General features: G+C 36.7%; 1 protein-coding gene across 1 annotated transcript; it reads right to left on the bottom strand.

Moving 5' to 3' along the window:
* Positions 1–12,836: 12,836 nt before the first annotated feature.
* LOC138871585 (uncharacterized) lies at positions 12,837–16,064 on the bottom strand. Its single transcript, XM_070149470.1, has 2 exons — positions 16,004–16,064; positions 12,837–13,108 (listed from the first exon to the last, which is right to left on the bottom strand). The coding sequence occupies exons 1-2, from the start codon at positions 16,062–16,064 to the stop codon at positions 12,837–12,839; spliced, it is 333 nt and encodes a 110-aa protein (XP_070005571.1).
* Between the last annotated feature and the right edge of the window lie 10,228 nt (positions 16,065–26,292).

The raw sequence follows: 26,292 nt of genomic DNA on the forward strand, positions 1-26,292 counted from the left end.
AAGGAGTTTATGGAAAAAAGCCGGCTTTTTATAAATTTAAATATTTTTACTGTATAAATTTCTACGACCAGCTAGTGCCTAGTGGAGTAGTAATATTTTAATAATTATTTTTATTTGTTGTTTCGAGGTGTACTTGTTTTTTTGAGATATATGTGGGACTGCATGTTGGAAGTGATGGGTTGTGCGTTGGTTTTTTCTGTACGTTGACTAGATTTACGGGTAATTTTGGATTACGCGGCAGAGATATTTTTGTCTTAAGTAGTAATTATGAACAGATATCTCTTACTTAAAGAAATGCCTAATTACCAAATTTTGTTTTCTTCGCTGCAATGGGAATGGACCAGCTAATAGCTATTGTTTCTACTTTCTACATAAACAGAGACGTTACAGCTTGTTGCAGTGTCCTGTACGGAAGTAAACGTTTAAGGACACATAGTTCTTTTCTTTTTACATTTTTAAAAAAAGATTCATTTTATTTTCCCACTATAACAAAGGAAAAAAATACTAAAGAAAGATAAAAGACATTCAAAGCATTTAAATTTGAACCATTCCATTCGTTGTCTATGACTTTGTGATGAATATTTTGATTCGTTCTGGCTATGCTTTTAAACCCTAATTCTTCTAAGTCGTTAGGCATCTCCAACCTTTGCCCTATTTTTGATCTATTTCCCCATTTTGGGATAACTTGTTAGAATATATTATAAGTCATGCGTATTGTTATAGTATTCTTTATGAACAATTATTTATTTACTTGTTTAAATTCAATAAAATTTCATTTTAAATAGATCATGTGTGTCACACCTCATTTTTCCGCCCCCGCAAGGGTACATGGGAGTTTTTTTCAATTAAAGGACAATCGAAACGGGATTTGTTTGTTTATTTCAGAGTCGCCACTTGGGAGATTTAGGGTGTCCCAAGTCACCAATTTTTAATCCCGAATCGAGGAAAAGAATGACTCCATATTACAGTCTGCGTACCAGAAATCCGGATAAGGAATTCTGTTAACCCGGGAGAAGGTGTTAGGTATTCCCGAGTTCCGTGGTTCTAGCACGGTCGCTCAACTGTTATATTCGGTTTGGTTATCTGATTTTATACAAATATGAACTTATGTGCAAATTTTATCTTTTTACCGCTTTCCTAATTGTTATTATTATTTTTACAAGAATGTGAACATTGTTTAAAACATGTCTTTGGATTACGTCACATGAAATGCACCCGCAATCTGGAACACATTTTTATTCAATGTTTTGGGATTTGGATTTGGGTCGCATGAAATACGCACCCGAGTTTAAGAAGATAACATTATTAAATACGCGCCTAAAGCGACTAGCGTATCATTATTTTGGGTAGGGCCGTGAAATTTGCTAAAACGGCTCCTCCCGAATTCTAAGCAATTAAATGTACATTTATTGAGGGCCCGCAATCTATACATTTTATTAAGCGAGACTCATCTCATTTATTTTAAATGGACAAATCTTAAAGCGACTACATTTTTCTATAAAAATTAGTCTCTAAAATAAAGAAAGAAAATCCTAATTAATTACTAGCTTTTTTATTATTTTAAGAAACATGACATGCTAATTGCTAGATTAATACAAATATTGATGAAAAAGGAATTTTACTCAAAATTTCGAAATTATAAATAAAATAAAAGTTCAACAACTAATATCGAAAAGAATCAAATACAACTCAGCATTGTTATATAAAAAAATTATTGAGATTAATTATTCACAACCATTTGAAACTAGATTTAACTATAATTACTAAAGTTTATTAGAAAGTTTATTAGACTTAAACGTTCTTCTAATCTTGCTTGAACTCAAATCATGCCTTAATGCCTAATTTACGAAATTTAATTTAAATTCATGCCTTAGCTAAATTTAGCTACTTATTCATGATTAACCTACTGTTGATAATCTTGAAACCTTCATAACTAGTGAATTAACCCGTTTTGCCAAACCGATTAAAGACTAATTTATGTTATTTTTTTTTTATTCCAATTATTATTCAGTAATACATGAAATAGCTTAAATACAATCAACAAAAGGAACAAAGAAAAACGAAATTAAAACTTCAAAATTTCATTCTTCATATGTATTCATGCTTCCACATTATTAGCTTGCAATAGCTAGTATTACAGTCGTGTACCTGGTATTGGAAACAAAAGAAGATGAAGATGAGAATCAGCAGCAGTAATAACAATACAGCACAGCAACAACAGCCCAGCAACGGTAACAACCCAGGAACAGACCGGTGGAGTAGTAATCCCAAAACAAAAGCTTCAAGCTTTTATGAAACAACAACAATTAATGCTGACTTCGAACAATGAAAGAAAGCAGAAGATTTTTTTTAGTTTTTTTTATTTGAAAGTTTAAATATTTTTCGGAATTTTTCTTTCTCTCTTAAATATTCAGCTCTTTTTTCTCTCTCTTATTCTCTCTATTCTTCTCTGTCCGTTCTTTTTCTTATTCTCCTTCTTCTTATTCCTCCAAAATCTGATTCAAGACCCTATTTATCTCTCATCCCAAACCCTTTAATCCATTAATAAAACCACACTTTCTCCTACCAAACCCATTATCTTCCTACCCATCCCCCAATACATTAAACTAGTATATCAAACCAACCCATTACATCTTGTCCCCCATGCCTACCATAAACAATTACCATATTCCCCTCCACTACATTTTGTCTTGTCCCCCATTTATATTAAACAATTATATCACCCACATCCCATTACATTTTGTCCCCCATGCTTAAAATAAAGAATTATTCAAAATGTTCAATTACCAAACTACCCCTCCGACCTTACTAAAATTACCAATTTACCCCCTGAACGTGCTGCAAATTACCAAACTACCCCATCAGCTATAACCAATTCACTTAATCAAACTCAACCAAAATATAGCCAATAAGACCAATTTCTTAACCAAACTCAACAACAAATCATATGAACAACATGAACAATATCAAATTAATGTGAATGAATTATCCATATTGGGAACCAATCCTGGTTAACTCAGACCAAAAATGGATGAGCAAGGAAACAACAATATTAACAACGCAATACATAATTCATCAACGAATCAAAAACCAAAAACATAAACTCACATTAAATCACTGGATTAAAATGAACTTCAAACCAAGATGAACATGAATTAAATCAACTTTAACAACAAAACATGACGGATTCAAATGATTAAACCATCATATTTCTCTATTACAAATAAAATTTTTTAGACAAATAACAAAACAAAACCGAAGAAGAAACAATTATGAATTTAAACTTGAATCTAACAACATTAACAATTTCTGAAAAATACATAAAACACATGAAACACATTGAAGAAATAATTAATTAAACTTCAATTTGTATCTAACCAACATTAAACTAACAACTTTTTACCTAAACAACAAACAAGAACAATAAAACAAACATGAAACAAACTGAAAAATTAACAAAACAATGAACACGAAACAAAACAAAAATTTCCCGATTTTAGATTTGAGAATATAAAAAACAAAATACGAACAAAATGTAAAAACTCAAAACCACTAACCGGATCGAAACAACGAATAACGATGGACCTTCAAGACGAACTTTGGATGAAAATAAATCTGCCCGAAAACCTTGAAACCAACCTAACTCGAATTTTCCCAGCAAATATCTTGGCGAGCAGGAACGGGGTTTGTTTCGACTCAAATGCCTGACGAAGCAGTAGCAAACACCACAGAAGCGATGGGGTTTGGGTTAGAGTGGAGTTTGGAGATGAAAACGATGATGGTTTGGGAAGGTTTTCCGGCGGGTTCGACGCTATCGTGAATGGGAAGAGGCAGAAGAAGCAACAGGGTTCATTTGTGTTGTGTTCTGCAGCTGTTGGTCTGGTTGAGGTGGAGGAGCAGCAGCAAACCAAACATGGCATCCATGGCGATGGGCTGACGAGCGACGGGGAGCAGCCATGGACGACGAACGCAGCAGTGATGGTTGACGCAGCAAAAGCAACTTGGTTTTGGAGTGACGGGGTCTGTTTGGACGTAACAGAAGCAATCAAGAAGCAGAAACAAGAGCAGTAGCGGCTCGTCGAGGAAAAATATGAAGCAGACAGCGATGGGGTTTCAGGTTTTTTGGTCGAGGGTTTTCCGGCGAAGAAGAAGACGAAGTAGCGGCGGAGGAGCTGGTCGTGAGGCGGAGGCTGGTGGACTGGAGGGTGGTCGACGTTGGGCAGCCATGGTTGGAGCTTGGTGAAGCTTGGAGAAGAAGAAGATAGGGAGGGGGGATGGTTTAGGTTTTTAGGGTTTGGGTTTTTGTTTGTTTTGTAAAAATGTAAGATAATAGGGGTGTTGGGTCTTTGGGTTATGGACCGGGTCGACCCGATTTAAAATGGACCGGGTCATGGGGAAGGTTGGACAATTTTCTGGGCCTGTGGCTTACAATTGAAGAAGTGGCCCAATCCGATTTTTCTTTGTATTTTTGCTCTCTTTTCTTCTTTTTTTTTTCTAAAACTAAATTATAAAAATACTTAAATTATTATTAAGAACAAAATTAAGTTATAAAAGCGCAGATTAACTCCCAATAACAATTAACGCACATTTAAGTAATAATTAAGCGTAAAATTATATATTTGGACATTAAATGCTAAAAATGCAAACGATGCCTATTTTTGTAATTTTTATTTTTTTGTAAAACAAACTTAATTACTAACAATTGTATAATTAAATCCTACATGCAAAATGCGACATATTTTTGTATTTTTATTAATTTAACAAATAAACATGCACAGACAAATACAAATAATTATTCAAAAATATCACAAAATTGCACACCAAGGAAAATTATTTTATTTTTGAATTTTTTGGGAGTAATTCAATAAAGTTTCATTTTAAATAGATCATGTGTTGGTTTGTGCGTCCATTGCTTACATAGTAGATGATTTAGTGTATAGAGTTTAGCTTATACACGGAAGATTAAATCATCGGTTCTTGTAAGACATAAAAGTTAATGTTCACAATCTAATGATGGAATTGGACAAATCATCGGAATGATTGTAGCACAAGATTAAATATAATTTATCTTGATTATGGGAATGGTTTAATTCCAACTTCTTGTGCTAGTACATTTTGTATGTATTGAACGGATCAAGTAGAGATGAGTATTTTATACTGACTTTATAAAATAATTTCTCTAGTCCATTTAATGTACTTATACTCTTAATCCTGATATAATTATTATTAGCTGTGTATGTCACTTGTTGTTTTGATTTATTAAAAGGCGAGATTCTTTCGCGAGTCAATAAGCCTGGTAAATTGGATAACAATGATATACATTGGCGAAGTAATAATTAGTTGATGGAATCCATGTCTCGATTTTGAGATTGATGATACTCCTTTATGAAAGCTTATAAGTTTTCATGTGTAAACCCGGCCGGTGGATTTTGTATCCGACACATGAAATAAGTTAAGTGTAAGTCTAAAGGAAGTAATCAATAAATTAAATAGTCAGTAATTTAATTTGATTGATTAGTATCTGAATCTTAACATGGGGAGTTAAATAAGGTTTTATGGAAGAATTTCGAAATTGAACTAAGGAGTGCAATTACGAATTTTTAGTGGAATAATTCGTAATTTATTATGATGGAAATTAGTTTCAGAATTTCGAAATTAATATCATAATAGGAAGCCTTGTTAATTAAATTTTGTGGTCCCTACTGTGCCTAAATAATAGAAAATAGTGGAAACTGTTACTTAGTGGGAAAGAAAACTGGAAACCGTCCCTTAGTGGGAGAAGGAAACCTAACAGGTTTTGAAAACGGTTTTGACCTAAAAAATGCAGCTATATATATGGATATAAGGGCTGGACGTTTTTTACATGATTCTGACTGCGGTTTCTACTAGAATTTTGCCCACCCAAAATTCTCTATTTTCGGTTATTGTTTGGGTAACACAGTAGAAGACTGTGGAAATCTGCTAGTGTGTTTTCAACTGAGGAACTGGAGAACGACATAGATTTGTTGTGTTTACGCTTCAAGAGGTAATCCTAAAATCTCCATACGTGCTAGTTGTTTAGATTACACGTGAATAAGATTTTGTTATTGCTTCCGATGTGGTATATATTCCAACAATTGGTATCAGAGCTTACACACGTCTAATTAAATAATTAGGATAAACCATAAGGATTAATATCATGTTCTATATGCAAGTTTTGAATTACATGTAAAGTTTGTTTTTCTGAAAACCTGCACTGTTTTTTGGTGTGATTATCTGTTATGGGTTGTGTTGATTATTCTGAAAACTTGATGTATACTTTTAATATTGGTGATGTTGAGTTAGAATAATCTGAAAATTGAATTTTATCATGTAAAACGGAAAAACACGTTTTGCTGAATTAGGGCAGAAAATCGGAGGTCAAAAAGTTGACGAACTCCGATTGACCTGAAACTTGGCAGGTCCATGCGAAATGGCCCAGTGAGCAATACGCATGGATTTCATCATGACTGAAGTCGTTTTTTGGGTGTTCGGGGTCGTTTAGATGGTGTTTTTGCTGTTTTTCTAAAATTATGAAATTTTTTTTAGTTGTTTTTAATTCCAGTAATTGTGGGGATCAATTCCCTTGGTCCCTGGGCTTAAAAAATCAGTGATATAATGTTTTTACACGTTGACGTAGGTCTTCTTCCATATCGGATAAAAATATTATGAATAATTACTATGTTATACTAGTCATTGATTATTTGTATTTACTCTCCATCTGAGTATGCATGTTGGTTCAATGAGACTAATATATGTTGAATGTTGATATTCACTTGGCTTAAATTAACAGTTTACTCTCCATCTGAGTATGACATGTTTAAGTTTATGGAGTGAAAATCTGTCATTATATATGTATATTGCAAGAATAGCTTCTTTCCCATCGAAATTTGTTGTTCAAGGTGCATAGATTGTATATATATAATGTGTTTTGAATTTTAATGTTCATAATACAAACTGATTTGATCTATTTAAATATTTAATGTCTCCCAGATTAACAATGACTGCTTTTAATCCCCTTACTGCCATTCTTACCCAAAACAAACTTGAGGGTCCAAATTATGTTGATTGGAAACGAAATTTGGATATTGTTCTAATTGCTGAAGAGTACAAATTTGTGCTCGATGAGGTGTGTCCAGAAAAACCTGGAGATGATGCCACAGATGATGAACAAAAGGCTTACCAGAAATGGATTAAGGCTGATGAGATGGCGCGGTGTTACATTTTGGCATCCATGTCGAATGTTTTGCAACATCAGCATCAGTCGATGGAGTCTTCTTATGACATTCTGGAAAATCTCAAAGAAAAGTTCGGAGATCAGAATCGTGCGGCTAAGCAGACTGCCATGAAAGCCCTTCTGAATACCAAAATGGTTGAAGGTTCATCGGTCAGGGACCATGTTCTGAAGATGATGAGTCTTCTGAATGAACTGGAGGTCCTTGGAGCTAACATTGATAAGGACACGCAGGTTGAAATGATCCTGCAGACTTTGCCTGACAGTTTTCAGCAATTTCGCCTGAATTATAACATGAACAAAATGGATTTGTCCCTTGCGAAATTGTTGAATGAGCTGCAGTCGGCAGAGACTATTATCAAGTCCCAAGCTCCTCCCGTGGCATTGAATTTTGAGGCAGGTTCTTCTTCTAAGCCGAGAGTCGGGCAGAAAAAGAAAAAGGCTCAAAAACCATCTGTTGGTGGCGCGACTGCTGGTGTGAAAAAGGCTAAGAGCAAGTGTTATCACTGCAAGCAGCCCGGGCATCATAAGAAGCAGTGTCCAACTTATCTGGCCAAGCTGAAAAATAAACCAGGTGATTTACATCTACTTGTCATTGAAACATTTTTAGCGGCTATTTCTACCATGTCATGGTGTGTAGATTCGGGAGCCACTAATCATATCTACACTTATTTGCAGGGGTTTCAGGTAATGCGGCGGCTAAGTAAAGGAGAAATCAATGTTTATCAAGCAGACGGTTCAGCAGCCCCAGCTTTAGCATTAGGAAATATTAGTATTTCGTTTGGTAGTGGTAGAGTTTTAGCTTTAAAAGACACATTATATGTACCTTCCGTTAGAAGGAATTTAATTTCGGTTTCTAGCGCTATGAGAGATGGTTATGATTTTAATTGTCATGACGTTGATAAATGTGTTATTACTCATAATAAGCGTTATCTCTCTTCGGCTACATTGATTAATGGTCTTTTTGTTGTTGACTCTATTCCTAAACCGTTACCACCTAAAGAACTGAATAATGTTGATTTACCAAGCAAGAGAAAACGTTCTTCTGAATTGAGTGAAACATATTTATGGCACTTGCGTTTGGGTCATATAAATCTGAACAGAATTTCCAGGTTGGTCAAGGATGGACCTTTAAGTTCATTGAAAGTGGAGGCACTACCAACTTGTGAATCTTGTTTAGAAGGAAAAATGACAAAACAAAATTTTCCCTTAAAAGGAAATCGGGCAAGTGATAAATTAGAATTAATTCATTATGATTTGTATGGTCCAATGAATGTCCAAGCAAGAGGTGGTTTTGAGTATTTTGTGACTTTCACAGATGATTACTCAAAATATGGATATATTTATTTGTTGCATCGAAAGTCTGAATGTTTTGAAAAGTTCAAAGAATTCAAGACTAAGACTGAAAAACGACATAATAAACATATCAAGACACTACGATCTGATCGTGGTGGGGAGTACCTCTCTACGGACTTCATTGGTTATTTATCAGAATGTGGAATTACATCTCAATTATCTGCACCTGGAACTCCACAACAAAATGGTGTAGCTGAAAGAAGAAATAGGACTCTTATGGAAATGGTTAGATCAATGATGAGTTATTCCGATTTGCCTTCGTCTTTTTGGGGACATGCCTTAGAAACGGCGAATTATGTTCTGAACTTAGTTCCTTCAAAGTCAGTACCCTTGACCCCTACAGAATTGTGGACTGGGCGCAAGCCTAGTCTGCGGCATATTCGAGTTTGGGGTTGTCCGGCACATGTGCTAAAGGGGAAAACGGATAAATTGGAGGCAAGAACGGATGTATGCGTGTTTATAGGTTATCCAAAAGGGACGAAAGGTGGTTTATTCTATTGTCCTAAAGAGAAAAAGGTAATTGTTAGCACAAATGCCAAGTTTCTAGAAGAGGACTATTTGATGAACCATGTTCCTAGAAGTAAACTCGTTTTACAGGAACTTAGCAAAGGAATGGAAACTCAGTCATCTGAAAATCAAAACGACCATATCCAAACCCCGGAAGTCGATTTTGACATACCATTGCACTTTAGTAGTGGGAGAAATGTCAATAGACTTAATGTACCACAAGAACAAGTGCCCGCAGTCATACTACCACAAAGTAGTGGGAGTCATGTTGAGCAGACTGCACAACAGGAAGAAGTCGTTGATATCCCTGTGGATAGCATGGAGACTCAGGTTCCTAATGATGTTGTGGTTCAACCACAAAATCAACGTGATGTAGTTGCAACTGATGTAGTGCGTAGTCATAGTGGGAGAGAAATAAGACATCCAGTTCGTTACACGCTCTTGGAAGAATCATATGATAGGATCCCTGAGGAGCCTACCTCCGAACCTGTCAATTACGACCAAGCAGTACATGATAAGAATGCCGATAAGTGGGTTGCTGCTATGAAATCAGAGATGGAGTCTATGTACTCTAATCAGGTTTGGGATCTTGTAGAACCAACTGATGGGGTTAAACCCATTGGATGCAAATGGATCTATAAGAAAAAGAGAGGTGTAGACGGAAAAGTACAAACTTTTAAAGCAAGGCTTGTAGCGAAAGGGTTTACTCAGAAAGAAGGGATTGACTATGAGGAAACCTTCTCGCCGGTAGCCATGCTTAAGTCTATAAGGATTCTCTTATCCATTGCTGCTCATTATGATTATGAGATTTGGCAAATGGATGTCAAGACAGCTTTCCTTAATGGAAGTCTTGATGAGTGCATCTATATGATGCAACCAGACGGTTTTATGGAAAGTGGCAAAGAGCACATGTTGTGTAAGCTTAAAAGGTCCATTTATGGACTAAAACAGGCATCTAGGGCATGGAACACTTGTTTTGATAAGGCGATTAAAACTTTTGGTTTTGATCAGTGTCTTAACGAATCTTGTGTATACAAAAAGTGGGATGGGGACAAAGTGGCATTTTTGATCTTATATGTAGATGACATACTGCTCATAGGAAATAATGTGGGCATGTTGAATTCAGTTAAGCAGTGGTTGTCCACACATTTTGATATGAAAGATTTGGGAGAAGCGGCTCATATCCTTGGGATCAAACTCTTGCGAGATCGCAAGAAAAGGATATTAGGCTTGTCCCAAGGTCTTTATATTGATACAATACTCTCCAGGTTTAGCATGCATGATTCCAAGAAAGGATTCCTTCCTTTCAGACATGGAATTTCTCTATCTAAAGATCAGTCTCCTAAGACTGATGAAGAGATAGAAAAGATGAAGGCGGTCCCTTATGCATCAGCTGTGGGGAGCCTCATGTATGCTATGTTATGCACTAGGCCTGATATCTGCTTTGCCGTTGGCGTTGTTAGCAGATTTCAGTCTAATCCTGGGAAAGAGCATTGGACGGTGGTTAAACATATAATCAAGTACCTGAAAAGGACTAGGGATTACATGTTGATCTACCAATCGGATGACCTGGTACCTATTGGGTATACTGATTCGGATTTCCAATCAGACAGAGATTCTAGAAAGTCTACCTCAGGTAATGTGTTTACTCTTGGAGGTGGAGCCATAAGTTGGAGGAGTATCAAGCAAACTTGTGTTGCTGATTCCACCATGGAAGCCGAATATGTGGCAGCCTCTGAGGCAGCCAAAGAGGCAGTTTGGCTCGGTAACTTCCTGAGAGAGTTGGGTGTGGTTCCTTCGATTCAAGCGCCAATTACACTTTACTGTGATAATAGTAGTGCGGTTGCAAATTCAAAGGAGCCACGAAGCCATAAGAGGGCAAAGCACATTGAGCGTAAATATCATTTAATTCGTGATATAGTGCAGAGAGGGGATGTAGTGGTCACCAAGATTGCGTCAGAGAACAACTTGGCAGATCCGTTTACTAAGAGCTTACCACAGAAGACTTTTGATAAGCATGTAGAAGGAATGGGTGTCAAAATTGTAGACGCATGGTTATTAGTCTAAGTGGGAGATTGTTAGAATATACTATAAGCCATGCGTATTGTTATAGTATTCTTTATGAACAATTATTTATTTACTTGTTTAAATTCAATAAAGTTTCATTTTAAATAGATCATGTGTTGGTTTGTGCGTCCATTGCTTACATAGTAGATGATTTAGTGTATAGAGTTTAGCTTATACACGGAAGATTAAATCATCGGTTCTTGTAAGACATAAAAGTTAATGTTCACAATCTAATGATGGAATTGGACAAATCATCGGAATGATTGTAGCACAAGATTAAATATAATTTATCTTGATTATGGGAATGGTTTAATTCCAACTTCTTGTGCTAGTACATTTTGTATGTATTGAACGGATCAAGTAGAGATGAGTATTTTATACTGACTTTATAAAATAATTTCTCTAGTCCATTTAATGTACTTATACTCTTAATCCTGATATAATTATTATTAGCTGTGTATGTCACTTGTTGTTTTGATTTATTAAAAGGCGAGATTCTTTCGCGAGTCAATAAGCCTGGTAAATTGGATAACAATGATATACATTGGCGAAGTAATAATTAGTTGATGGAATCCATGTCTCGATTTTGAGATTGATGATACTCCTTTATGAAAGCTTATAAGTTTTCATGTGTAAACCCGGCCGGTGGATTTTGTATCCGACACATGAAATAAGTTAAGTGTAAGTCTAAAGGAAGTAATCAATAAATTAAATAGTCAGTAATTTAATTTGATTGATTAGTATCTGAATCTTAACATGGGGAGTTAAATAAGGTTTTATGGAAGAATTTCGAAATTGAACTAAGGAGTGCAATTACGAATTTTTAGTGGAATAATTCGTAATTTATTATGATGGAAATTAGTTTCAGAATTTCGAAATTAATATCATAATAGGAAGCCTTGTTAATTAAATTCTGTGGTCCCTACTGTGCCTAAATAATAGAAAATAGTGGAAACTGTTACTTAGTGGGAAAGAAAACGTGGAAACCGTCCCTTAGTGGGAGAAGGAAACCTAACAGGTTTTGAAAACGGTTTTGACCTAAAAAATGCAGCTATATATATGGATATAAGGGCTGGACGTTTTTTACATGATTCTGACTGCGGTTTCTACTAGAATTTTGCCCACCCAAAATTCTCTATTTTCGGTTATTGTTTGGGTAACACAGTAGAAGACTGTGGAAATCTGCTAGTGTGTTTTCAACTGAGGAACTGGAGAACGACATAGATTTGTTGTGTTTACGCTTCAAGAGGTAATCCTAAAATCTCCATACGTGCTAGTTGTTTAGATTACACGTGAATAAGATTCTGTTATTGCTTCTGCTGTGGTATATATTCCAACATAACTTACTTCAACCATTTTCCCATTTTTTTCCCCAAACTTTTTTATATTCTTCTCTCTCTTCTATTTTATATTATTATCTTTCATTTCAATTTTATTTTTTAATTTCCATTAAACAAATTCCATCTTTTATTTTTATTAATTTGTAATTTCCATTAAAACAATTTCATAAAATTTTAAATAATATAATTTGTAAGTAATTATTATAGATTAACTAATAATTCAAATAAAAGTGAAATCATTGCGATACAAAATTAATTAAATACATATTACATAACGATAAAATTCATTCGAAATACTACATAAGTATTCAACTTCAACCTCTAGTATTCTCCCATAAATGATCGATTAATGCATTACGAAGTACAAAATGAGCATCTTTGTCCTTAATTCTTCTATGTCGAGCTAAAAATTCTTGAAATCGTTGATTTTCATCTACCGTCATTTCTATTGTTGGAGTTGGACCTTCCAAATCATCTTGAATTGGTGCATTAAGATCACGCTCAATCTCGATTATCATGTTGTGCAGTATAATACATGTAGTCATTATATCATGTAGCACTTCTTTCTGCCAAAAACGCGAGGGTCCTGTATTTAATTGTTATGTACTGTTGGAGTTGGACCTTCCAAATCATCTTGAATTGATGCATTTAATGTATTTTCAATTGTCATGTATTTCCAATTTTAATGTATTTTCAATCTTCACTTTTCAATTTTAGCAACATCTAATATTTTATATCCGCACCTTTCAATTTTAGCAACATCTAATATTTTATATTTGCATGATTCATTTTTTGAGATAATTATATATATATATATATATATATATATATATTTATATATATTTTGTACAATTATAACTTATAATAAAATTAACTTACAATTTTACATAAAAATAATAAATGCACGAAAATTAATTTGTCAAAATTATACACCAAAGTTAAGATGTAAAATTAATATTATAAAGACATTACATAAACATAATTAGGTATGTATAAAGAGATAAATTAAAAGATTAAATAATAAAATAATAATAAAAAGTGATGAATAATAATGGGGGAGATGAATAGTGTACCACATATTTGAGGGAACACTATTCATCCCCATTTTGGGGACAAAAATGAGGGAGGACTGGAGCTAAATTACCCCTAAAATTGCCCCCACTATGAGAAATGAGAAATGAGACAAAAATGGGGGAGGGTTGAGGCTAAATTACCTGTAAAATTGCCCCCATTACGAGGAATGGGGTAAGGTTGGAGATGACCTTAAAACACGTTTACTAGTAGACCAATAATGAATCATTTGGATATTTTTTTCACTTAATTAAAAATGACAGATCTCTATTCTAAACTGTAATCCACCAAAACCCTAATGGCCAAGTGGCTTGGCCATTCTTTAAAATAAAAAACTAGTACCAAATGTATCGACTAGAGCAAGATATATAATTAAGAATTTTTATAATCCTGAATTGGAGATTTCGTATAGTAATGCAAGTGGATTCAACTAAGAACCTTTCTTCGATGACAAAATTGACTATTTATAGAAACTGGACTTTTGAATATTTCACAAAAAGACAATTTGCGAAGATACAAGTGGAGTAGGAAGCATTATCGCATGCAGTTGTGTGCCCCAGCCAAACTACTTATTTAACATTCAGATAATTACATTATTTTGCTTTCGAAACTTAATTACTGTATTTAACATAAGAATACATATATCGAATATTATTCAGAAAAACTTCTCTCCGCCATAAATAAGTTTTACAGGGTACAGTATATTAGTGTTCAGGTAAACTCATAGTAACAAAGGAAAGTACAACGACTCAACTATATATGTTGATAATTAGGTGATTAGCTAACGAACTTTCTATAAAATTAAGTAGTTGAGTTAAAGTTGTCGCGTGAGCCAAGGGTCTATCGGAATAGACTCTCTATCTTACACAAGGTACCCAACCCATTTGTGGGATTACATGGGTATATCGTTGTTGACTAGTTGTTGCAGTTAAAGTTGTAATACATGAATTATCTGAAAATATTTTAAGAGGTCTTATAAAGTTCTTGAGCTAATCCATTCATGGCCTAAGAATTCATGTTAGATATTATCACCTCCTGTGTACGAAACAAAATTTGTAAATTTGTTAATTCAAATATTAATCAATTAAATTATTTAACCAAATTCAAATTCAAATTCAAATTCAAATTCAAATCTGAGCAACAACACAATGCAATGCTTGCCTTCTTTCCAACCTTTTAAGTTAGTATAGAAGTGCTTTTCACTGAACAACTTAACTTTCTTCTCTTTATTCATATGGAATAATATCCCTCCATTTTTCGTTCACCCCTCACAAAATCTATACTCCTATTTTTTCACATGACATGAGAGCCATTCTTTATTAAATCTGAATTCTCACTCTCGTAAGTCTCCATTAGATTTCACTCGTGAATCAAGAATTAGGATATATGTGATTTTTATTGGATGTAGCAGCTCATGATCATGCTAAACTCATTTAAAATTATTTCATAAACTCATGAATGCACAATATTGTATATGAAAATTTTAAGGCAGGTAAGTCAGACTGAAATTAACCAAGGTGTCTGAATAATTAATCAGTAGATGTCGAGGAATAATTAAAGCTATAGCTGGTGTAGCGCAAGCAGCACGTTACAAGACAGATTATGGTTATCATTCTTAATTTCTTGAAGATGTTAATTTTTTTGAATAAATTAAGGTAGGGATTTCAATATGGTTTAATGAGAATATTCGATGCACTTAATTTTTTTTTTGCCTTCGCCATTATCGTGAACAATATACTCGTGACTATTATTGCTTGCATGTCGGTAATGATAACAAGCCATCCTCTTTACCCCAATAAATATCAAGAATGAGCGTGCTCTTTTCATTTCTCAATGACTAAAAACAAATAATCGAACTATTACAGATCAGAGCACAAACATATATATATATATATATATATATCCTTTCATGTGTATCAACGAAAAAATGCACTCCCTCAATTCTATTATACTTGTCATATTTTTGCACGTTTATAAGAAAATATTAATTAAATTTAACTAAATTATCCTTATTCATTCTTTGATTTCATTACTAATTCTTGCTTTCACTACATTAATTTATCTTTGTAGTTTATTAGAGTAAGGGGTAACTTGAAAAAATTAAGAATTAATTCTCTTTTGTCCCCCCCCCCCCCCGGAAATGACAATTATTTGGGAATAATTATCGCAAGTAAAACGTGCACGACCCTAAAGAGGCGTCATTATCAGTTATTGCGGTAGAAATCAAATGATTAAAATTTTCTTTTGATCGTAAGTTAGAAACACAAGGTTTCACTTATGAATTTAGCTGAAATGGACCTTTTCCACGAACCCAAAGGCAAAGTAAGAAACCATATCTCTGGCTCTTTGACGGAGAAAAAACCAATAAGAAACTTTCAAGTCAAAGGGTATTATTCCACACCGTGTTTACCTTTGAGCTGACCAAATCCAAATGAATCCCTCTTCTTCAGAAGTTGTACATCCATCGGCATTCTCAATTGATTCTTTGCACTTTTTATTAGTTGATTGAACTTCTTTTTTTTTTTAATCTTTTATAGCTGAATTAATTGATTTAAATTATAAGTACATAGTAAAAAATCGTCGATCTATAAGATATAGAATAATTATAAAACTACAAAATTAGAAAAGAATTATTGTATTGCTGTGTGGCTCAAACCTCAACGGATAAGTTCAATTGAGAAAGGGCAAAATTGAACATTTGAAGATATATTCTGTACCTTATTACAAAATTGATTCTTGTTTGCAAATCATACATCGTCTAACATAATCTTATTCTATAGTGTCCATGCCAATGCTGTATTTGCCCTGTTTTTGGCAGAGGCGGAGCTAGTCTATTAGGTGCAGGTTCGACCTAACTCAGTTTCTTTTGTTTAAATATTATATTTATACTAAAAAATTTATTAAATATTGTATACCCAATAACTAAAATAAGCTATAAATTTTATGGCAAATTCAAAACCCACGAACTTTAAATTATGTCTCCGCTTCTAGTTCTTGAGCAGTGAAGCACGACTGAAATTAATTCCTAGCAGAACAAACATGGGGTGAATGCAATCAAGTAGTGATAGAAAGGGCTGCCTCTGCCTCTATATATTCTTTGGGCTGGATTTGCCGCCCTCTATTCCTCGACTTAATTGGGCTCGATTTCGGGAGAAATTCAAAAATAGTCAGATTTATAAGTGGTCATTCAAAAATAGCCAACAATTTCAAAAGTAATCGAAATTTAGCCACTTTTCATGTAAAGATAAATCTGAACGAACATACTGTTCAAAATCCGGAAAATATTCCAGTATAATATACTGGAGTTCTAATATACTTATGTTGGAACTACAATATATTTATACTGGAGTTCCAACATAAGTATGCTGGACTTCCAGCATAATATACTGGAGTTCCAGTATAATATACCAGTCCAACATAATATATTGGAAGTTTATATACAGGTGCTCCAATCTCCAGTATATTATGCTAGAACTTTTCGCGTGTTGGAGTTCCAGCATAATATGCTAGAAGTTCATAAACAGGTGCACTGATCTCCAGTATATTATGCTGGAACTTTCTGTGTTGCAGCAAAATGATGGCTACTTTTCAATGACTTTACAAACGCTGGCTATTTTTGAATGACTAGTCCGAAAATTGACTAGCCCGTGCTATTTTTACCTCGATTTGCCGCCCTCTATCCCTCGACTTAATTGGGCTGCTCGAGCTGTTTTGATTTGGGTCAGGCTACATTCTTCCATGTAGTTGTATATCCGGGACAATTGCATCTATACCCACTTTTTCTGTCACGTTTTAACTTGTGCCCGCTTTGCAAAAAAAATTGCAAACATACCCGCTTTTTCGCATAACTTCAGCATACGAGACAGAAGTAGCAAAGGCAATCACGCAAAACTTCAGCATTCTAGTAGACGGGCCTGAAGTTCAGCTCTAGAGCTGAAGTTTTTGTTTTGTAACTAGCGAACTTCAGCTCTAGAGCTAAAGTTTTGTTTTGTAACTGGCGAACTTCAGCTCTAGAGCTAAAGTTTTTGTTTTGTAACTGACGAACGTTTTTGTTTTGTAACTGGCGAACTTCAGCTCTAGAGCTGAAGTTTTTCTGATTTGCTCTTGTCTCACACATGAAAATGTGTAAGCATCTATATTCATGCTAGGTTACCTAGTAAACAGTTCTGGAAGATAAACTCTTAATCGATATCGAAGAAGTGGATTAAGAGTTTTTGTGTCTATTTGTTGTTAAAGATGTTCTGTCAAGTTTTTGGTAGGAGTTTGGGTAGTTAAGCTTTCTTTAAATAATGCAATCGTGTGGGCTGTTGCATGGACGTTCGCCGCTGTTATGCCTAGGCCTAAATTCAAGTTTGCTTACTGTTATAACAAGCAAGTCAATTCTTAGATGCAAATTGAACATGTTGAATTTATGTTGGAAAATGCAAAGGCATTAAATTAGTTCAGGCATGGAGATAAGCGGAGTCAACTATGGAAACTAGATTACCCCCCTCCCCCCCTCCAAAAAAGAAGAAGAAGAAGAAGAAGAAGAAAATGGAGGAGAAGGAGGATGATAAATGGGGCTGAAGTTGTTTAAAAAGTGGGTACAAGTTAAAACTTTTTTAAAAAATGGGTATAGGTTAAATGGGGGCGACCAAATAGGGCGCCCCGTGCAATTTTTACTTATATATCCTCCAAAACTCCCTTAAGCTCAAGTTAGTTCGAGTTTGAGGCAGTTAATATACGTATGAAATCTTTGCACAAATAGCCGGATGGATTCACTATTAACTTTTCCTATTTGATATATATATATATATATATATATATATATATATATCAACCGACTATTTGTACGTAGTTTAAGCAGTTGGATGAACGACTATTTAAGTTAATTTTTCTTAATATATATATATATATATATATATATATATATATATATATATATATATATATATATATATATATCAACCGACTATTTGTACGTAGTTTAAGCAGTTGGATGAATGGCTATTTAAGTTAATTTTTCTTAATATTTTGATTATGACATTATGTAGTGTCTATAATGTCTCATTTGTGGACCGTAAACCATGATGTTTGTATTTCCTCCCTGACGTTCCATTTGTATTAACATACTTCTGAATGCTCCTTATTATTTGTGGTGAAATAGTTTGTACTAATATGTATGAAGTGAGAATCTGGAGGCAAAAATGAGTTTTATATATTAAACTACTTGGTATTTTCAATTTCATTTTGATACTTGAACTCAAATTTAAGTTTTAAATCATACTATATTATAAGTATGAAGATCAAAAGATAAAGGTGGAATGACATGGCCACTTAAATTTGTAGGGCATTTGAAAGCCGATACATGAACTTTAAACTTTTCCATTTGAACACTCGAACTCATGATTTCCTTAACTAATAAACACATTTGACCGTTGACCATGCCTATATGGCAGTGACAAATGTGATGTGGACAAAACGCGTGTCAGTCACGCAGAAAATATACGTGAATGCAATAATATGATTAAATAAAATATTTTATCAATACAAAAAAAAAATGAAAAAGAAAAGGAAAAAAGACCCCTGGAATCGAGCGCATCATCTGTGATGTTGCAAGTTAGCAAAAGAGGACAGAGCCTAATCCAAGTCCAAGTTCTATCATCCATGATGTTGGCAAGCGCGATAAACTTTCAAGACAAACAAAGATGACAGAGTCTGGTTCATTAGAATCGAGCCATTTTCAGGGGATTGGAGTTTCCTGGTGGTCAAAAAGCACTAACCACTCTAAACCGTCGATGGTCTGAAGAAAACACAATCATCGAATTCATCTTTGTCAAAATACAAAAATGGCAGATATTTGCAATAGTGTTGGGCGGCCTCCATTGTTTCAAAACCATGAATTCCTATTGATTTTTTCTGAAATTCCAAAATTAAATTTATTTTCTAGTCTAATCATGAGCATAGTGGTGTTGTGAAATTGATTTAGAAATAAGAGAGAAAGAACACTAAAGAAAAAGAGAAAAAAAAAAGAATAAAAATAAGGAAAGGAATGGAGATGGGTGAACGGAGAAGAAGGGAGATGTGGGTGAACAGAGAGAAGTGCCAGGTCTTTTTCTCTCTTTCTATTTTCTTTTTTTAATTTGTAACTTCTTTTTTGCTTATTTAGTATTTAAAAATAGGACCCACAAATAACACATGTCAAGTAATAAATAGTCTAGTATATGATGTGTTGTACATGTCAGCGCAATTGATATACATGCACTACTGGATGTATTTATTAGTACTCATTCCGTTAAGTTTGAGTGTTCAAATAGGAAAATTTAAAGTTCATGTATCAGCTTTCAAATGCCTTACAAGTTTAAGTGGCAAGGAAGCCATTCCGCCAAAGTTAAATGTAAAAGACTAAAACGACCCTATAATATTATTGGACTTTTATGCCCTTAAAAATTATATTAATAATTCCTTCAATATTAATAAAACATGTACTCTACCAAAATTAGTTTTGTAACATTAAATTTGACTTGAGATTGTCAAAGAATTTATTAAGGTACATGTGATGACCCGCCATGTCATCATGCCACATAGGCGCCATTTGACATATATTAATGCCATGTGGAAGCTTACATAAGAAGAAGGCTAGCATTTGTGAGAAGATTCTAGAGAAGTATGAACATTTCCTTAGGAAGAACCTAGATCCTTATGGATTTGCTAGAAAAGTCCTTGGAATCTTCTAGGCTTGTAGAGAATTCTAGAAAAAGCCCTTATCTTGTAAATATCAAGGACTTGTGTAGTAATTAATATTTACACACTAGCTCCTAGGAGACTAGTATATAAAGGGGGCCATTCATTTGTAATTTATCAAGCAAACAATTCAAGTTCTCTCTAATACAAAGCTTCCTTGAACAATTCTCTTGTGTTCTTTCTTCCATTCTCTTAGCGATCTTAAAGGTAGTAAGGCTGACTTGGCATAGCAAGAACGTGAGCAAGTTGTGCAAGATCGTGAGCGAGTTGTCATGTGTCGCACGTGTACTTCGTTAACAACTAAGGACGTGACAACGTGGTATCAGAGCGAAGGTTTCAACTAAGGGAATGACGAACGACGGAGAAATTAACGTTGCCAACACCCAAGCCAACGTCATCCAAGATGCTACTGGCAAGAGCGGCCGTAGCAAAAAGAGAAATACCACCAACAAGAGCCAGGAAGTGCCACCTGAGGTTGTGTCAAACGAAGGGCTTACATCTAAAGAACCATCTGCCACTGAGGCGAGCGAGGATGAAGTGGAGGTCCTTCCAGAGGATGTCTCGCTCAGTAAAGAGTGGGTGATGAAGATGAATGTAGGGATAGATGCCGTGGAGATATTTGGCCAACGCTTGGGGAAGATGGAAGACACCCTTAATGTTCTTGAGGGGCACACTCTTGAAGAGATTGAGAGTATCTGAAATGACTTGGAGGGACGTATACAGACTGAGATGGAAATAAGGCAAACCATCACTGCCTTAGAGTGCAGACTCATGGAGGCTTTGAGTACTATCGATGCTATGAAGGCAAAGATAGAGTCACTCGAGGAGCATGTCAATGCTGGCGTCACCGAGGTAGCCAGCAATGTTGTGGTGACGAGGGAGGACAAGATCGAGGCTCCCAAACCCCCGGTGTTCAAAGGTGTTCGTGATGCACAAGAAGTGGAAAACTTTCTTTGGCACTTGGAGAACTACTTCAGGCACGACAAAGTGAGGGACGACGAGGCCAAGATCAATACTGCGGTATTGTACCTCTCAGAGACTGCCATGCTATGGTGGAGAAGGAAGATGACCGACGTGGATAAAGGTCTAGGTACTATTAGCACATGGGATCAGTTCAAAGCGGAGTTCAAGCGACAGTTCTTTCCAAACAATGTCTTGTACGAGGCAAGGCGCAAACTTAGAGAATTGAAGCAAACAGGGAGCATACGTAACTATGTCAAGGATTTCACTACCCTTATGCTTCAAATCCCCAACCTGAGCAATGATGACTTGTTGTTCCACTTCATGGACGGGTTGCAAAATTGGGCTAAGCAGGAGTTGCAACGCTGACAAGTCAATGATATAGACCAAGCCATAGTGGAGGCCGAATCTTTGATGGATTTCAGGCATGAAAAGCACGACAAAGGCAATGGCAAGGAGTCAAATGTTAGCAATGTCAAAGGTGGAGGAGACCGTGGCAAAGTCAAGGATATACAACAACAATACTCCAAGACTCAAGACTTAAAAAAGTTGAGTGGTCGTCAGGGCTACGTCGAGAAGAAGGCACGGGTCGAGAAGAAGGGATGCTATATATGCGGAGGGCCACATGGCTTCAGGAATTGTCCTGACCTCAAGAGCCTCAGTGCCATGATACGTGAGCGGAAGGAGCAGCCACAAGGAGAGAGTCCGGGAACCACACAGTTGGGTATGATCAGATTATGTGGTGCTGTCACGAAGCAAGCTATCCAACCTACCGAGAATGGCAATCAGTACATGGATCTCACCATCAACAACAAGCCCGCTCGTGCAATGGTGGACACTGGAGCAACTCATAATTTTGTGACTGAGGCTGCCACAAAGAGACTGGAATTGAAGCTTGCTCCAACCAACTCTCGCGTCAAGACCGTGAATGCTGAGATACAGAATGCTCGTGGGGTAGCTAATGGAGTTGGTGTCAAATTGGGAACTTGGAAAGGTATGACAAACTTTACCGTAACCGTTATGGATATCTTTGACATCATACTGGGGCAAGAGTTCTTTAGATATTGACCCCTACCTCCAATGTCTCTTGGTTGTGGAGCGAGAATGAGCTTGCATGGTACCTACAATGACTATGCTACACGAACAGAGCCAAGCACAACTCTCAGCTATGCAGGTTGTCAAGGGGATCAAGAAGGGGGAGCTGACATTCGTGGCAACCATCACAAGTCTGGAGGAAAACAAGAGTTTCCAAGAGACACTGCCGCCTTGCATTGAGAAGTTGCTTGAGGAAAACAAAGATGTCATGCCCGAGGAGTTTCCTAAGCACCTGCCGCCTAGGCGAGAGGTGGATCACAAGATTGAGTTGGAGCCAGGGGCTAATCCACCCGCATTTGCCCCATATCGTATGGCACCTCCCAAGCTAGAGGAGCTTAGGAAACAATTGAAGGAGCTACTAGATGCTGGTCACATTCGCCCATCAAAGGCACCTTTTGGCGTACCAGTATTATTCCAGAAGAAAAAGGATGGATCGTTGCGTTTGTGCATAGACTACCGAGAACTTAATAAGGTCACCGTGAAGAATAAGTACCCGATCCTGCTCATTGCTGACTTATTCGATAGACTTGGGCAAGCCAAGTACTTTACCAAGGTGGATCTTTGAAAGGGCTACTACCAGGTTCGCATTGCGGAAGGGGATGAGCCGAAGACAGCATGTGTGACGAGATATAGAGCCTTTGAGTGGTTGGTGATGCCCTTCGGCTTAACCAATGAACCGGCCACATTTTGCACCCTTATGAACAAGATCTTCCATCCCTACCTTGATCCGTTCATGGTAGTCTACCTAGATGACATAGTCATCTACAACAACACCTTGGAGGAGCACATGGAGCACTTAACGAAGGTTTTCCAAGTCTTGCGAGAGAACGAGCTATACATTAAGAGGGAGAAATGTGAGTTCGCACAATCAAAGGTGCACTTCTTGGGCCATGTCATTAGCAATGGAGAGCTACGCATGGACGAGGCTAAGGTACGTGCTATCCAGGAGTGGGAGGCACCTATAAAGGTAACTGAGTTGAGATCCTTCCTTGGCCTTGTTAACTACTATCGTCGGTTCATCAATGTATACTCAGCAAAGGTCGCACCATTGACTGAGTTGCTAAAGAAGAACAAGCCATGGGTTTGGACGGAGCATTGTTAAAAGGCATTTGAATGCCTTAAGGCAGCTGTAACAGAGGAGCCAGTCTTGGCATTACCTGACTTTGCCAAGACTTTTGAGGTGTACACAAATGCCTTAGACTTTGCCATTGGGGGTGTCCTGATGTAGGATAAGCATCCCATAGCATTTGAGAGCCGCAAGTTAAATGAGAAGGAGCGGCGTTACACGGTACAAGAGAAGGAAATGACTGCCATTGTGCTTTGCCTTCGTACATGGAGACATTATCTACTCGGGTCGAGGTTCGTGCTCAAGACTGATAATGTGGCTACTAGCTACTTTCAGACACAGAAGAAACTCACACCAAAGCAGGCTAGGTGGCAGGATTTCTTAGCCGAGTTTGATTATGCGCTGGAGTATAAGCCGGGAAAAGGTAATGTTGTAGCCGATGCCTTGAGCCGGAAAGCCGAGCTTGCTGCAATCACTTCAGCGAGATGGGACATTCGGGAGGCTATAAAAGAAGGCATGCAGTATGATCCAGTAGCCAGACAACTTATCGAGTTAGCTAACAAAGGCAAGACGAGACGGTTTTGGATAGAAGATGACCTACTACTTACCACAGGTCGGCGGGTCTACGTTCCTAAATTTGGAGACATTAGACAACGAATCATAAGGGAGAGTTATGACACATTGTGGGCTGGTCATCCAGGTCAACTTTGCACTAGGGCCTTGGTTGAGTCAGTCTACTATTGGCCACGCATGCGAGATGACATAGAGTGCTATGTGCAGACTTGTCTTGTCTGTCAACAGGACAAGGTTGAACAACAACAACCCGGAGGACTTTTGGAGCCACTACCAGTTGCAAAGCGTCCATGGGAGAGCGTGACTATGGACTTTATCACTTGCCTATCGAAGTCTGATGGTTATGGTACTATTATGGTGGCCGTGGATAGATTTTCCAAATATACCACCTTCATGCCTGCCTCACCGGGTTGCACAGCTAAGGAAGCCGCCAAGCTATTCTTTAAGAACGTGGTAAAGTATTGGGGCTTACCAAGGCATATCATCAGTGATCGAGACCCCCGCTTCACTGGGAACTTTTAGAGAGAGTTGTTCGACATACTTGGCACGGAACTGCACTTTTCTACTAGTTTCCACCCACAGACGGATGGACAAACGGAACGAGTCAATGCCTTACTAGAATACTACTTGAGGCATTATGTAAGCGCGTATCAGAAAGATTGGGCAAAGCTCCTAGACATCGCCCAATTCTCTTATAACTTGCAGCAGAGTGAGTCCACTGGGCGGACACCATTTGAGCTATCCACGGGCCAACAACCACAAACTCCACATTCATTACCAGCCGCATTCGAGGGAAAAAGTTTGGGACCTTATCATATGGCTAAAGGATGGGAGGAGCAGCTCGACACTGCTAAGTCCTACTTGGATAAGGCAGCTAAGAAGATGAAGAAGTTTGCGGACCGTAAGCAGCATCCCACATACTATGGAGTTGGGGACATGGTCATGGTGAAGTTTAACCCAAGATAGTTCAAGGCACTACAGGGCATGCATTAGAATCTGATTCGCAAGTATGAGGGGCCATTTAAGATCGTCGCCAAGGTAGGCAAGATCTCATGCAAGCTTGACATGCCATCATATCTTCAGATCTACCATGTCTTCCATGCCAGTTGCTTAAGCCATATCATGAAGATAAGGATGATCCGAGTAGGGGCCAATCAAGTCGGGCGCCAATGACTATCACTGCCTCGCATGATCGGGAGATTGAGGCTATCATAGATTACCAGGCCAGGCGAAAACAAGGGCAAAAAGCCACCGCTATGTTCCTCGTCCATTGGAAAGGGCAATCACTGGAGGAGGCCACGTGGGAACGATATGAAGACTTGTGGCAATTCAAAGATAAGATCCGAGAGTTTATGCAGCAGCATTGCGCCGCGGTCGTCGCAATATTGGGTGGGGGAGAATGTGATGACCCGCCATGTTATCATGCCACATAGGCGCTATTTGACATATATTAATGCCATGTGGAAGCTTAGATAAGAAGAAGGCTAGCATTTGTGAGAAGATTCTAGAGAGGTATGGACATTTCCTTAGGAAGAACCTTAATCCTTATGGATTTGCTAGGAAAGTCCTTAGAATCTTTTAGGCTTATAGAGAATTCTAGAAAAAGCCCTTATCTTGTAAATATCAAGGACTTGTGTAGTAATTAATATTTACACACTAGCTCCTAGGAGACTAGTATATAAAGGGGGCCATCCATTTGTAATTCATCAAGCAAGCAATTCAAGTTCTCTCTAATACAAAGCTTCCTTGAACAATTCTCTTGTGTTCTTTCTTCCATTCTCTTAGCGATCTTAAAGGTAGTAAGGCTGACTTGACATAGCAAGAACGTGAGCAAGTTGTGCAATATCGTGAGCGAGTTGTCAAGTGCCGCACGTGTACTTAGTTAACAACTAAGGACGTGACATACATGTATATAAATTCTTCACTTTACAAAATTAAGCTTTTTAACTTCCATAATTTTTTTGAGCTAACATTTACTGTTCTTATATTATCTTCTCTTTCTATTTTTCTTAGCTTAAACATTCAGATTATTATAATTTCCAAGTGCAATCTTTTTCTTATAAACGCAACTATGATTCAAAGCGTTTTACCATTTATGTAAAAAACGACATAAGTTTTCAATTTTATACTAATCATATGAGATACACGTGTAATATGCGTGTCCAGTGACTAGTTTGATTAAAAGGATGTATCCATTCATAAAATTATAAGATGACTATTCATAATTGCTGTCCTACACTCTATAAATTTAGGCCTAATATGAGAAGTGGCTACATCAAGTT

Source organism: Nicotiana sylvestris, chromosome 6 (genome assembly GCF_000393655.2).
Source record: "Nicotiana sylvestris chromosome 6, ASM39365v2, whole genome shotgun sequence".
In the NCBI taxonomy this organism is placed as follows: domain Eukaryota; kingdom Viridiplantae; phylum Streptophyta; class Magnoliopsida; order Solanales; family Solanaceae; genus Nicotiana; species Nicotiana sylvestris.